At 38.2% G+C, this 15,823-nt stretch overlaps 5 protein-coding genes across 5 annotated transcripts; 4 read left to right on the plus strand and 1 right to left on the minus strand.

Moving 5' to 3' along the window:
- The first annotated feature begins 1,362 nt into the window (after positions 1–1,362).
- Positions 1,363–2,522, plus strand: SJAG_00025 (hypothetical protein). The gene has a single exon (XM_002171290.2). It carries the CDS (start codon positions 1,633–1,635, stop codon positions 2,458–2,460), a length of 828 nt encoding a protein of 275 aa, XP_002171326.1. The 5' UTR covers positions 1,363–1,632; the 3' UTR covers positions 2,461–2,522.
- A 1,329-nt stretch (positions 2,523–3,851) lies between these two features.
- SJAG_00023 (hypothetical protein) lies at positions 3,852–4,392 on the plus strand. Its single transcript, XM_002171289.2, has one exon. It carries the CDS (start codon positions 3,896–3,898, stop codon positions 4,310–4,312), a length of 417 nt encoding a protein of 138 aa, XP_002171325.2. The 5' UTR covers positions 3,852–3,895; the 3' UTR covers positions 4,313–4,392.
- Positions 4,393–6,122: 1,730 nt separating this feature from the next.
- SJAG_00021 (trichothecene 3-O-acetyltransferase) lies at positions 6,123–7,496 on the plus strand (the record flags this gene model as incomplete). Its single annotated transcript, XM_002171288.1, has 1 exon — positions 6,123–7,496. One exon carries the CDS (start codon positions 6,123–6,125, stop codon positions 7,494–7,496), a length of 1,374 nt encoding a protein of 457 aa, XP_002171324.1.
- A 7-nt stretch (positions 7,497–7,503) lies between these two features.
- Positions 7,504–9,630, minus strand: SJAG_00020 (trichothecene 3-O-acetyltransferase). The gene has a single exon (XM_002171287.2). The coding sequence runs from the start codon at positions 9,490–9,492 to the stop codon at positions 8,119–8,121; it is 1,374 nt and encodes a 457-aa protein (XP_002171323.1). The 5' UTR covers positions 9,493–9,630; the 3' UTR covers positions 7,504–8,118.
- A 4,169-nt stretch (positions 9,631–13,799) lies between these two features.
- On the plus strand, positions 13,800–15,482 carry SJAG_00019 (amino acid permease; the record flags this gene model as incomplete). Its single annotated transcript, XM_002171286.2, has 1 exon — positions 13,800–15,482. One exon carries the CDS (start codon positions 13,800–13,802, stop codon positions 15,459–15,461), a length of 1,662 nt encoding a protein of 553 aa, XP_002171322.1. The 3' UTR covers positions 15,462–15,482.
- Positions 15,483–15,823: the final 341 nt, after the last annotated feature.

The following is a 15,823-nucleotide window of genomic DNA, read 5'->3' on the forward strand; positions in this document are numbered from 1 at the left end:
ACTACCTCCTTGTGCTACATCAGAACCAAGGGACACCATAAGTAACCAAGCTCTGCTGAACAAATTTCTAATATATTCATAACATTGCTTTTGAGATTAACAGATTTGCCTCAGTCGTACACCGGTTAATGCAATGCGGCATTTTTTGTTATATTTTGATAATAATCTAATTAATAATGCTATTCATCACTTAACATATGTTGCGATCGGACTTTCCCGTTATTTAATCCCCATTAAACTGCATGATGATCTCAACTTGATTGGGATAGATGTCATGGAAGACATTCACTGATGTGCTGAGCATTAATGCGAGAATCATTTAAATTTGTACTCTTATATAAGCATTTTAAAAGTATACACCTCGTTGACCGTTTTTACAAACTTTCGAGTGACCACCGTCTTCAAGCATGCTCCCAAGCATATTGCTCACTTTATCGCAAACGTAACAGTTTATCGCATGTGCGGAAAAACAGTTGTGATGTTGTAGCAGTTTCTCTATCACGTCTTGAGAGCAAATTAAGTACATATTTAATATGGTGAATTTATTAATACCCAGAATAACCCTCAGTTCAATTGTACGAGTCTAGTTTTAGTTTTATGTGTTAAGCTCAATTGCTCCAAGTCAAACGGATATAATATTTTTTGTTGACACTACCAGTAGGTATTTTCATTGCCTTGGGAAAATCTCGTTAAACAAACATTGAACTCGATTTTTGCGCCAACAACTTACCTTTTTAAAACAATAACGTTTAGTCATGGCATTATTACCTCTAACCAAAAATCATTTTATCGTTATTGTGATAAAATCGATACAAATTACAATCATTCATCAATATTTATAAACCCAAAGACTAGATTCTGACTTCTTCAAGCTGTTTAAGGACATGTCATATTCTTTTTTATTTATTTTTATTGTGTAGGACTTGTCGAAAACCAATAAGAAGTGCACACTGCAATTAAATCATTATTTTTCTGTATTGCCAAAAAGAGTATGTGTATTATATATATTTACAAAAGCCTTCACTTTTTCCTATTCCACATCTAATATCACTTTATTTAATTAATTGTATTTATCGTGTGTTAGTTTCTCGCTTGTCATATATTTATAATCTTAATCGCATTTACAGAAGTGGTTACTACCCACCAATGAAAACATTCATATTACTATTGTTTATAACTAAAGCAATCAATAAGGTCATTATTTATCATGACTCAACCTTGTCTGATTAACAGAGGTGATTCAATTGCGAAAAAAAAAGCACCCTAACGCTAACATGCAATATTTACTCATTTATTTCAAAGCATAGGCTCCCCGTTTGGTGTGCAAATGACGTACAATTGTTCTTGCTCCTGGGATATTCATTACGCCTTTCTCCAATTGAACATTCGCTACATTTCATTTACTGTTTCACTGGCGTTTAAACGTTAGCGATCATTAGGCTAATGTCAATGCCACACTACAAAGTCTACAACTACGTTTCCAAGCATGATGCTTTAAATTAGGGGAAGCGGTGCAAATACGACACATCAACAAGACTCCTGAAATGGCTTAGATAATCATGTCATTCAATGCAATATTGCTCTCAAATGACAGTATAGAAAGGTAGGAACCCAAAGGAAATTCAGTGCATTATGAAGTTATCAAGTATTCCTTTGTTGTTAGCTTCCATTTTTACTTGCAAAGCCGTTAGTGCATACTCCAGCGATTACGATTCTCTTCTAAATGACATTGTCAAGAGCGATTATGATTCACCGTCTGGCGGCGAAGGACAGGTAACGCTGTCTAGCCTGTCAGGCTTGTCTACTTTGTCGAACCTGGCAAAGCGCGATGTTGAACCGTACTTCAAGGAGCTCGATATGTTTTCTTTCGACAACTTCGAGAAACTTACAAAAATTAAAAATATGCTCGCAGACGCGCAATCCAATGAGATGTTGGGTGATGCGCTTTATCTTTACAACTTTATGGATCGGAATGGCCACTCAAAAAGCATCACGTTGAATGACTCATCCGAGTTTGTTACTGAAACGTGTAAATTTCTTTCCTCATACGGTTTAAACAATACCGAAATTCTTGCTTCTACGGCATCGAGTTCATTTCTGGTTGACTTTTATAAGAATTTTGAGGTTTCTGTTTGTAATGCTAACCACAAGACGACGAAGCGTGAATATGTGGAATGCAGTGCTAATCATGCCACTAACACAGAAAGTTGTAAGAATCTCAATGAGAGTCTCAAGAGTCGTTCGGAGTTCCTCCCTGGGATCAGAAGTTGGTGCAGTGGTGCTTGCTGTATTTCGTGGAGCAGAGATACTTACTTTACTACAGCTTGGGCACGTGATAAGCTCCAATCGTGTATCACATTTTGCATCGCGCCTTCTGGAAGCTGTGAATGGAAGGATACCGGCTATTTTTTGCAAAAATTTAATTTCTGTGTTAGCAACAGAAGCAGTGGTTGCCGCTGATTAAAATCAATTACAAATCAGTATCACCTTAATGTTTATTTATAGTTTTTTAAAGACATAACATTCTTCTGTTCTATATGAATAAATCGGTGTTTGATTTGTGAGGTAAGCAAGTATACAGCAGTATCAACGTTTGTTCATATGTGGCGCTCCCCTTTTCATTAACTCCGGGAAGTGCGAACCAATGTTCTGAACGTGGACAATCCATATAGTTTGGAATTCACGAGCAGAAGAAGCTTATTATATTACCATATCAACTTATTTATTGTCGCAGGTTGGTAGCCAATGACTCGCATAAATTAACGAATGCTAGACAAGTCGCACGTAAGCTCTTAGTAACATCGATGAGGGCGAAATTTTGTTTTTTTGTTTTTTTATAGATTATCATATAACCGGTCCACAAATTGGAAAGTCCACTTCATTCATTTAAGAGCATGCTTTAAATTTCTAAAACTTTATAAAGCATGTTCAGATAATTCGAATAGAGGGCTAAATTTATTCACAGGCTATTGAAGATATTTATATATGCTGGAAGTTCAACTGTATCTTCCTCACGTTATGGCTATCCACAACTCACACTGTACAATGGCAGCGTCCTCGATTGCCGTATACCCAACCAACAGCATACTTTTTCATCAAACAACTATAGCCCCGAGTCCCAACCGACGAACTTAACCTCAAATAAAGCCAGATCCCGTAAACCAACTCTTTAAGCAAAATATAAAGTTCCCTTCGACCACTCACTGCCAAATAACATCGTGAAAAAGTGAAATTCATTTACTCTATTATGTGCGAACAACAACCCAACAATGTCCCACCTGAGACACCGACCGGGACAGCTACTCAATCATCTCCGAGGACGGAACGGATGCATTTTCTAGGCCATTCGGCTCCAATCATCATACTTGACCCCGGGATAGATTTTAATTACTTGTATAACAAAGTAAGTTAAAACCACTACTGATGATGGTTTGTAGAGAAGAAAAGACGTTTCTTTTATACTAAGAACTTCCAGGGTAAGGGTTATGATACTGCTGCATACTAGGGTAGGGTTAGACTTTTTCTTTCCAGGTATGGCATGAGGCAATGTGTCGTCGTACTCGCTTACTTTGATAGCTTATTGTCTAATGCGAAACATTTGCGTAAATACTGTGGAACTAAGTTTCGCTTTACATTAAAACAATGATAGCAATGGTGATATTTAGAATATAACATAAAGTACGTGCTAATCATTCTGATAGTTATTGGGGTTTCTGTTGCATAGCGTTATATCAAATCTCTAATTTTAGTAATGTTAATAAACCTCTGCGCAATATTTAAAATTACGTGTTGTAGCAAAATAAACTATTTTTCCTGTCATTTGACGAAATTGAACTCAATCACTAGAAATGGTGGAAGTGAGGGATGAGCTTAAGAAAAAGGAAAGCAAAGGCAAATGTTACTTACATTTACGTCACAACGGTTACTGTGGATGACTTGTTTCATTCCCATTTCGCTCTTCCATAAACACTGCAACAATTGCCTTGTAATCAATATGGCTGATTTGTTGAAAGACATTTTGGGATGCAAGCTTTTCAACCTACTAGACATCTGGGAAGATCATCTTAGTGATGACACATGCTTCAAATACGAAAAAGCTGATCCTGCGAACCCCAACGCACTTACGGTAACAGCAATAACGGCCAACGAAGCAATGATTAGTCGGATCACGGTTGTTGGAGCAAAACCTGTTCAACCGTACTTGGACTATATAGCTGAGTGGTCAAGGAAGGCAGCAGAAGAATTGTCTGCTAACGGAATTGCGCCCGAAAATTGGAAAATTACCAGACAGGATGTCAATGAATTTGCCTGAAACATAAGGTGACAATTTTTCGGAGGCAATCTGAAAGGCACTTCTTTGATACGGATATTAGTTGTTAAATGAATGAAACGAAAATTGACAGCTCAATTCTTTGGAAAATGGTTTTATTACAGATTAAATTGCAGATGCTGCCTGAATAATTGATGATTTCGAATTGCATATTTCCTTCTTTTCGTATCGAGTATTGCTGATAAACCCTAGTACCAGGCCAAGGCAAAAAGCATCCACCATAAAATCTCCTAATAGTTAAATGTGATACCTTGCTGTGAGCAATTGTGTGCAAGTTACAAAGTGTACATATACTCAGTATCGTAGCACAAAGGTTCTGATAACCAGCTAACAATATTAAAGCGTGTAGAGGCACTTCACTTGAATTTCAGAACTACACATACTTGCAAACGGAATCACGTGTACTTCTATATGTACGAAACAGGTAGCAGCAAGATTTTTTTCCCGTTTGTTTACTATATAGAACTGCGATTAACAAGACAGTGAGGCTACCTAACTCGATCCGATTTTAGGAGCACAAAACAAAATTTATCAAATTTCTCTATGAATCCGCCACTGCAGAGCCCGGTAACTATCCGCAGACGGTACTGCATTCAGGGGCAATGCAAGTACGAAAATACCGACACCCCTTAACGCTTGAAGCATTACATCAAACAGCGGTACTGGATCGTTCACTAATGAACACCAGCGAAGAGACTCCTGCTCAGTATCTTCTGTGTATGGTTACTGTGCAAACTGATTAGTCGTGATTCTATAAGGCCACACAGTGAGGGCTTTAGAGTCTCAGATTGGCTCAGAAGAAGAAAGTTACAATGAGAAAACATTAAAGTCGATCATACATACACTCGAGAATCAATGTTTATTAAGAATTACAGTAACTTTATTGTGATGCTTGGTTTTACACATTACTGTACATACTTAACAACAATCTACAGCTACTACACACCATTAAGCTTTGAAACGTGGGCAATGCGGCTCTTCGAAGTCTAGAACGTAACTCTCCCGAATGTTACGGGAAGTCACCTATTGCTAGCGGTGCACGTGAACACGACACTCAGCAAGAACGAGATCAACTACAAAGAGCAGACACGGTTTTCATGATAGCTGGAACTTCTGGAATACCGTGCCTCAGGTATTCTGGCATGACGATATGGTTCCAGATGCCGCGTGCTTGTAATAGGTGTAGAACAAGCTCTCGCTTGTAGCGACTCTGCCGAACATGTCGTAATACCAAACAGAGTCCTTGGAAGTACGTAATCAAAGGCAGCCAGTCGGATTTCAATGGATTTGCTCTATCGCTTTTGCTCTTCAGTCGCTAAGTAATGAAAATACCATAGTGGCTACTCTATAAATGTTTTAAAAGTTTGCCAACCTACGTTCATGAATTAGAATGATATATTAACACAAAATTAAAAAAGTCATAAAACTGTAAATCGCCTCGCGATGTAATTGGTGTTAACAAGCGCACAGACTGTGGAGAAGCCGCTTCAACTGCCGAAGACCCTGTTGTTAATTATGAACCCCTTGTTTTGTGAGCCTCTTTACCCCCTGGTAATGCGTTCCGCGACACAAACAAACCCCTTTGCAGCGTCGTAGTTGATGAATTGCCGAAGCTTCTGAACCAATTCCGTTAGCATGCCATTGTGATGATTTTTTTCAGATTTACCGTCAATTTTTTGTATATAAACGCTACTTGTTGCACCCTTAACTCCACTTCATATTTCTTGTTCGGCTCGTTTACATCTACTTTTATTTTTTTGACAATTAGAATCAACCTTATCCAATTTAAGAAATGACTAGCGCTTTGGATTTTCTAGGTCAATTGCCTGGAACACTGTATACTCAACTGTGTCTTTGTTACGGTGTAGAAGACTCAATTCCCTATCCACGACTTCTAAAGACAATTAAAGACGGTTTGCAAAGGCTTGCCGCCGCCTTCCCTTGGGTAACGGGTGAACTGATTACTGAGCCTGCTGGCAATGGCCGTTCAGGCATTCGGAAAATCAGATACTCAGGCAAAATTCCGTTTACTGTGAAGGACCTGAGAAATAATTCGGATATGCCAACAATGAATGAACTTCGTCGCACAAACTTTCCTTTCCGCTCTCTTGACGAAAATCTTATTGCTCCCTGCGATAGTGTTGCTTACTCAGAGAGTACGTCGGACTCCGAGTCTAACGCAGAACCGGTATTTCTGGTGCAAGCTAATATCATTATTGGGGGTTTGGTACTTACCTGCGTCGCTCATCACAGTGTCATGGATATGACCGCACAGGGCGAAGTAGTGCGCTTACTTTCAAAGGCCTGTCACGGTATTCCGTTTTCGTCGGAAGAATTAGAAAATGACGACCTACTTAAACGCACGCCGATACCGATGCTCCAAGAATTAGAGGAACCAGAGACTGAACTTGCCCCACAACTAAGGGAACCGAGCGAGTCCCATTATCTTTGTTCTGGGACGAAATTTAACCCCACGCTGCCTAGTACTGCAAAGTGCAGTTGGAAATATTTCCTCTTTAGCCAAGCGGCACTCGACGATATAAAAATGCTGGCGTCTAGTGCTCTTTCAAACACCGGGAAGTTTGTTTCTACAGATGATTCATTAACTGCGTTCATCAGCCAAGCCGTAGTCCGTGCTCGTATGCATCGCTTGGAACCTACAGAAGACATCAGTATCTGTCGATTCGTGAATGTACGAAGCATCTTAAACATCCCTCGCACACACCCCGGTTTTTTGATTAACGCTACCTATACTACACAAGCGGCAGGAAAGATGGCTACCGAGCTCCTAGGCCATGTCGCCTTACAATTTCGATCGGCTTTGGAACCCAGCGACTTAGAACACAGAACTCGGGCACTTGCCACATACCTTCACAAAAATGAGGACAAAAGCGCCTTCTCGTTTGGAGCCAAAATTGACCGATCTAAGGGATTGATGCTCAGTTCATGGGCAAAGTGCAAGATTTACGGATTAGATTTTAACCTTGGGTTAGGAACACCTGAGGCCGTACGTCGTGCACAGGACCAACCATTTGAAGGATTCGGCTATTTGATGCCTAAGGCCCCTAATGGTGAAATTGCATTGGCAATCTGTCTGCGGGATGAAGATATGCAACATCTGAAGACGGATGCTAAATTCATGAAGTATGCAAAGTATGTAGACTAAAATGCGTACCGACTCTTTTTGCTTGTTATGATTATTTAATGAATGTTTGCTTGTTTACATACGGGAGGGTAAAACGAATTTGCCGGACATTGTTTGTTTTTGCTTAATTATCGTAATATAAATAGTGACACTTCTATCGTACAAAAACATGAACAGATATCCGCAAATATCTATCGTGTTGCCATCAGTTTCAGACAAAAAATCATCTTAGGGGCATTATTAATCAATATTGAAGCAGCTGAAGATATTGAAAACTCGAGTCTTTGATATGCCACTGCCACATTAAATTTTGTTTTAGACGTAAACGTTGAATTCGCGTTTATACCTTAATGACAAAGGGTATATTTATTTTAAAACATGCTTCTTGTAATAACGAGATTTTTTTCGCTTTATAGGGACAAATTGGTTTGACTTGCAACTGCATCAGGTTCGAAATTCGTACTCTATGATTTATGAGTAAAGTTCTGATTCAAGATTGGGTGTGAACTACAAAGACATTTAAAGTAAAAGTTTAATTTAATTATATCTGTGTGCTCAACTTAAGAAGCGTCAATTCAAACAATTGCTTTATTTGGAATGTTGAGTTGAGTTAACGATAAAATAACCTTCCGTTGCCCATAAACTAAGCCGAATAAGTCGCATACTTAATGAATTCCTCGTCTGACTTCAGATTTTTCATGTCTTCATCTCTCAAGCAAATTGCTGCCGCAATTTCACCACTTGATCCCTTTGGCAACAAATAGATAAGGCCTTCCATCGGTACTTGTTGAGGCATACGAACAGCTTCTGGTTTTCCCAATTTGAAATTAAAATCAAGATCGGAGCAATTCACCTTTGCCCACGAACTCACCACCATACCCTCTGTGGTGTTTATTCTTGCTCCAAATGAAATAACACTTTTATCACGTATGCGAGATATATACGTGGCGAGAGCTCTAGATCTATAAACCAGTTCCGCAGGAATCAAAGCTGAACGAAGTTTCGACGCAATACCACCGGAGTGGTCTTTGACTAAATTTTCAACTGTATCGGTATAGTATGTCGCATTCACCACAAAACCCGGATAACCGGAAGGGATGCTAAGGTACTTTCGTGCATTTACGATACGACAAATAGTCACATCAGCTGTAGAATTTAAACGAGGAAGGCGTGAACGTATAATCGCTTGGACAATAAAGGCAGTCAACGAATCGTCGGTTGAAACATAATTTGCAGAGTTCAACTTGCTTGCATATGCTTGTAGCTTTAAAGCGTCGAGTGAGTTTTGGTTGAATACAAAACATTTCCATGAGCAATTTTGTGAAGGTTTTATACGTGTACTTTTTCCCTTATCGCGAACATTATGACCTGGTTGATATGAAGGCCTAATTTGCTGGAAAAGCTCCTTCCCTGGCCTGTAAGATTCATCGAATATGGGTATGATGTTGCGCCGATCTAGGTTACCAACCGATAACTCTTCACTTGTGAATGGGTCATTATGGCAAGCCTTTGAAAGCAATCGCATAACCTCGCCCAGTCCAGTTGCATCCATGGCACTGTGATGGCCAGCCACAGTCAACAAAAGTCCTCCAACAATAAAATTGGCCTGTACTAAGAAAACAGGATTTGAAGATGCTAAAGAGTCGGTTCCTGCTTTTGGAAAAATAAAGCCGTTGCAGGGTGCTATGACATTCGGCTTTAACAAATCGAGAGGAAATTCTGCTTGTCGAAGTTCGTCCATTGTCGGTAAACCGGGATTGGCTCTGTAATCATTTATAAAAACTGGAATACTATTGCAAAGTTTTATTTTTCTTGTTCCTGAGCATCCTTCACAAGCGCCATCAATAACGACCTCACCAGCAATCCAGGGAAAATTTGAGGAAAGTTGCCGGACGGCATCTTTCAACGTTTTTTCAATAAGCGTGTATGATGAAGAATCTTTCACCGCATAAAAAAGACACAACTGTATATATAGTGGTATAGGCAGCTGACCCAAAGCATCCAAATGAAAAACCATTTTTTTTTTTTTACAGTATTAACGTATTGAGACAAATCGAATACGAATGTAAACGGAAGTAGCAAATAAGCTATTAGAGCAAAATCGTTAATGATATACTGCCAAAAAAAAACTAAACTTAAATAGACGTGTCATTGGGAATTTAAGGAAATTATCATATTCGCGAACATGTCTGCAATGACGTCTGCGAAAGGGATAGTGGCATACTAAAATTATCGACGGACTAACTATTAAAAGGAGTATCATACATGCTATAAAATAGAGAAAATGTCAATGAATAAGAACAACTTACGAACTGCGACCAATTGAGCAAGTATTTAATATTCCAGACGAACTATTCGGAAATATTGCTAAAAACAACAGGAGTCTCTTGTTAATAAATATGAAGCAAAGGATTCCCTATGGATACGATTTGTTATTGATCGTTCTCTCGAAAGACAATCGTTCATGCGAAATTATGTATAAATCATAAGGGATGTCAGGTTCCAAGATCCCTTGGGGCCGCAGTAAAATTTACCTCTACAAAATGAGCGTAATTTAACGATTGACTTTGTTCCTGTTTAATTTTGGTAAATCCCAACTGTTTTAGTAACACAGAGATCCTAGCGATATAACAAATGAAATCATGATGGTATGTAATTTCCCGAGACACTATACGTTATTTAGGTATTAACTTATCCCTCTTCACTCTAGTACCATGAGCGCTCGTTAATAAAAAATGTTTCAAGTTCCATTGACAAAGCTTTGATTGCGCCCTAAACTAATCTTCCTCTGACCTACGGACTAGGTCTTACAACTGAAACTGTCAGTTATTGATTCGGCAATCATGTTTATGAAGAAAGCTGAGTTAGTCTCCGTTGAGAAATGAAGTTCACCATTTCCTCTTTCAAACTGATTTTGTTTTTTTAGCCGTAGTCTCTTAGGTTAGACCATTATTCCTTGTCACTACTTTTTAGAATTAAAAGAAAGCCTTTTAAGTAAGCTTTTTAAAAAGGATATTTAACACCCTCAATTTCGTATAGTAGTTTCGTGTCTTTTGCTATTTCACTAATTGCTATTAGTAAATTGTTTAGAATGAATTCAATGTAACGCAGTTTTGTTGCATTTGAACTTCCCCAGGTCTTACACCATTACATATTATCTCAATGCGTGTTCAAAAGAGTAAAGTTGGTCGATTTAGAACGTATATTTATAAGCCTGAAAAGTACATTTCATAAGATCAATTGTTCACGGCTTTGATTCGCATTAATTCCCACCTACCTGACTGCGCACGTTAAAAAACTAAATTTTTTATTTACACATATACAAGGAAGATTCACAGATTTCAATCTAATAATGCAACTACTCATGCACAAACTAGCACGTCTTCGGTAGGAAGCAACATCGCCGTCGTTGAATTGCGATGCATTGTCGATGATGCAATGCGTGCGTGGTGGTCAATTTCAGTTTAGGACGGGTCGGACGTTATTTTACGAATCCGAGCAAATACATAAATACGGGTCGGACAAGTTGTTTAGTTGGACATTATATGCATGAGGAGATTTAGTCTAGGGTTTGCTTAGTACACGCACGTAAGTTATGAATGAAAAATTTACGTTTTAACTATTGCTCTGTATGTTACTTCTTGTCCAATTTATAGAAGACACACGAGAATAAGACAGTCCGTCTTTATGAAACCGATTCTTGCATGCCAGCTTGAGCTTAGGTAAAAAAATACTCAATTATATACCAACATTTTAACTTCAATAGTTTGTGTTTGTAAGCTAATTACAACATAACGTTAATGTAACATTACTGTGAATTGATTTCATGCGCTTAAGGAGTTGACTGTTGCTGACGTGAACGCTACTCTTGATCGACATGGTGTTTAGAATGTTGATTCATTGAGCCAATTCTAGTCCCGTATTAATATATGTTCTAGGGTTCTAGGGTTCTAGGGTTCTAGGGTCAATTTACTGTATATGGCTTATCAAACATACTATGAGGATCAATGGCCTGCGGCGTCATAATTTTTTTAGGGATTACACATGTTATTAGCCTCAATCATTGTCCAGTTCTCTTGGAAATTATGGATGGTTCCTTTACGCTCAAGTAGACCCAAATTTCATAATTTATGACGTCTAATTCTTCGTTGTCATGAACTATTCAAAAATCTGGGTGTTCTTTTGAGCGATAGCAGGCTAAACGAATCTTTTATTGACGTATATCCAAAAACTTGCCTTCTCGAAAATTGTTCTATTATATAACATTTTTACAGTAGTTGCACGCAAACAATTATCAGGGATGGTTCTATGATAAAGGTAACTTATCTAAAGTACGGCTAGGTTAGAAATTATTTGCGAAGACCGGCTTTCTTTTGTATCATGGTTTCGTTTGAAACATATCCATTATATCGTAGAAACATAAACCGTAGTATATACATCTGTATTGTGTATATACTGTACACAAACCCGACGACCAAACCAAACTGAAATTTATATTCAGCATTTATGTAGCTAAGAATCAAGATTTGTCAAAGAATGCTTAATTTAACTTGTATGTTTAACTTGCTTTCTTTATTAAAGGGCAAGCATTCTTAATAATGATGTTGTGTCGGAAATCAATCCTTTTGTTAAGCGAATTACTCTGGCAACCTTTTGAGCCGTAACGAACCAAAACATGACCGTCTTGCTCACATTTGTCGATTTTCTGTTTTACGCACTTCAGGCATCTTCGTTCAGGGGTACCCAACTATTGTTGTCCAATTTTTCATAGTAACTGAGTGCACAGTCACAAGTATTGAATGTAAATATACATACTTAAGCACGACCTCTTAGACTTGTAAGTTGGATTATCAAATATTATGGCATAAGCATTCTTGAAATTCGGTCTCTAGAAGGTATTCGTTAGGCCTCGTGCTCCAAATATGGCCAGTAATGTAACATGAGTGGTGTCAGCAAAACCACCAGTAAATACCGATTTAGATAGACGGATTTCTCAAAATATCAACTCGTCTCGTTCGCAAGTCCAGCGCACAGAGTAGTTTGACTATGGTAATATACGATGTCGCTTTACGATTGCTCCTCACTAGTAGTTGAATCAGTGAATTAAAACTAACTGCTAAAGAAACAGCGGTCGGCTAACCACGTGGGACCACGTCGAATAAGCCCCTGACTAACTGTGACCTTGCGATTGGTCAGCACCATTCTAAGCTATTAAACCGAAAAGCTGTAAATTGTTTTCGCGTAAAGAGCACTAGTGTCTATTATATAATCTGGCTCTAAAGCAATTCCTTTAAAATGATGTGTGCTTTTTATAATGATAAAACAAACAGAAAATAGGATTATTTTATTTGCTTTCTGTCTTACCTTAGTCATCTACTGATTCGTTCAATTTGGAAACCGCATTATCACATGCTTGTACTAGCGAAGGATTACGACGCTAATAGCATTAAAACCACTAAGTTTGGATACGCTTACTAAAGCTTAAATATAATGAAGTGCAAAATATGACGTTTTGGACAAGCAAAATGTCTTGGGTGGTGATGAAAACACAAATCTATAAATTAATGCTTGTGCAATTGACAAAAAATGGCTCGATAGTTTAGAATTCATGATACAGAATCTTTTGTATACGTACTTTTGAAAACGGACGAAAGAAAATAGCTGGAAAAGAACGTTTTCCATATCGAGTTCGCCTGCATGTAGAGGAAAACGTCATAGGCGCTGTTTCTTCTCAGTTAGTAGATAAAATCGCACTGCGAATACCTAAAAAATATTTTGACAGTACTCTCGCTACGTAATATGTGAAATTCTCAATGCTTTCAATATGATATAAATTGAACAATTGCTCCTGCATTAGTAATTATTACCTGTTTGAAAGTACATCCAAGTGTTTGGCTTTCGTACGCTTCCATTTGTTACCCGAAACGAGGTACAAGTGCAGATCGCTTTCCATTTTGTTTTTATACTAGAGAAGGGTGACTTAGTACCGTGGAATTACAAAAAATTGTTATTTCTCGTTCACCAATTTGACTTTTTAAGACTTCCAGTTTTAGAGATTGTCCAAAAGCGGTCAAGTCGCATGTTAATTTATATGTAAAAGTGCTTCACTTTTTTTTCCTATATTTTGCATTCGTTTTTCGTCCTTGAGCGGGGTTTAATTAAAAGGTCAAGGATTTCAATTTGTTCACTGTTTTACGGATATATTACTGTGTTTTTTTTTTCTCTTTTTATCCGGTTTTTGTTTACTCGCTGAATTGTCGGCATTATTTAAAAGACTACGGTCAACTCATTCGTTTTATTCTGTTGTTTTGGTAAATTGTTGTGATGAGTTTTACTGATTTCGATACTTTATCAAGTTCGGATTCATTTTCGAAGCCATACAATTCCTCTGTTGAAACTGGCGAAATAATTTTTAGGCCTGTGTATCGAGATCATGTGGATGACGCAGAGGACTTGGCTCGTTTAGGATACAAACAGTCGTTCCACAGAGGACTCTCACTGTATGGCGTCTTCAGTGTTTCGTTTTCTGTCTTGGGTTTACTCCCTTCAGTCGCGGCCACGCTCAATTTCTCTATGCTATCAGGCACACCAGGAATGTTATGGGGTTGGTTAATAGCTTTGCTATTCGTTTGCTGCATTGCCGCGAGTATGGCTGAATTATGTTCTAGTATGCCAACATCCGGAGGATTATATTACTCGGCTAAAGTACTTGCTCCCAAAGGATGGGGTCCTTTGGCTGCTTGGATTACTGGTTGGTCCAACTACATAGCTCAGCTAACCTTTTTTGCAAGTTGTGTCTATAGTTTATCCAGCTTGTTAATTCACGCTGCTGATGAGTTTGATGGCAAAGATGTTGTGATACATAACTACCACATATTTTTTCTTTGCCTTTCTTTCATTGTGGTGCTTGCAATCATGGCTTCATTACCAACAAAAATAATAGGGCGGATTAACTCTGTATGCACATTTCTGAATTTACTTTCTCTTCTTGCGGTTATTATTATCATTCTGGTCAGTGCTTCGATGCGTCAGGGCTTTAATAAATCTGATCAAGTATGGCATCATTTTCAAAACAAAACCGAATGGCCACAAGGTTTCGCTATGCTGATGTCGTTTTGTGGTGTTATCTGGTCCATGGTAGGATTGGATACCTCTTATCATCTTGTTGAGGAATGTGCCAGTGCTTCTGTAAACGCGCCCAACGGTATAATGCTTACTGCTGTAGTGGGTGGATTTTCTGGCTGGATTATGCATGTGGTAATTGCATATACTATTGTTGATTATTCAGGCGTTCTTAAAGCTCATAACTTATGGGTTGAATATTTGACACAGGTGCTTAGTCATAAACCAGCTAAGGCTGTCATTGCTCTTACGTTGTTTTCAAATTTTCTTATGGCTCAAGGTGTATTAATTACCTCTTCTCGAGTTGCTTATTCGTATGCTCGTGATGGTGTTCTCCCCTTCTCAAAATGGATAGCGCAGATAAATAAGCGAACGACAACACCTGTTAACGCAGTGGTCGTGAACAGCTCTATTGCGGTTGTTATTCTTTTATTTCTATTTGTTGGACAATGTGCGATAGACGCCATTTTTGCCGTTTCTGGCATCGCAGCGTTTGTTGCGTTCATAATTCCAATTGGCCTTCGTTCATTCTTTGTAAAGGACAGCAACTTTTCTCGTGGAGCGTGGAATCTAGGTCGATTTTCTCGATTCGTTGGTGGAGCGGGTACCATTTTCGTTCTGATAATGATTCCTATCTTATGTTTTCCAACAGTAACACATCCTGGTCCTTTTGAAATGAATTGGACAAGTCTTGGTTATAGTGTGCCAATGGTAGCGGTGCTACTTTGGTTCGTTATAGCCGCTAGACACTGGTTTAAGGGACCAAAGACGGACATGCCTGGGTTGGATATTCCGCGTATATCGAGTTTCAAAAGCAACACAAAACATCCTCAGTTTTCTGGTCATTCGTTAGGAAAAAACTGAATGTTAAAAAATACACGCAAAAAAAAAAAAAAAAAATGACAACTTTTATATAGTGTCAGTTTTTCTGTAAATTCGTTAGTTTATTATTTATTTGAGTTCTACCTCCGCGTTTTAATTCTTCGTTGTCTTCGCATAAAGAACAGTGGTCCAGTATTCCCATCCAATGTGGTCGACAAATCTGGATACACTTTTTTTTGATGTTGAATGTAGTCGAATCGTACTTTAAAAGACAGTAACAAACAAGTAATTTTAAAATAGTTGATTTAAAATTTAATACAGCATAACTTCAGCATGTTTGTTTTGAAGTAAAATATTAATAAAACACCCTACTAAATTATATTCTGTGATTGTAAGATAAAGTT

Source organism: Schizosaccharomyces japonicus (genome assembly GCF_000149845.2).
Source record: "Schizosaccharomyces japonicus yFS275 unplaced genomic scaffold supercont5.1, whole genome shotgun sequence".
Lineage (NCBI taxonomy): Eukaryota > Fungi > Ascomycota > Schizosaccharomycetes > Schizosaccharomycetales > Schizosaccharomycetaceae > Schizosaccharomyces > Schizosaccharomyces japonicus.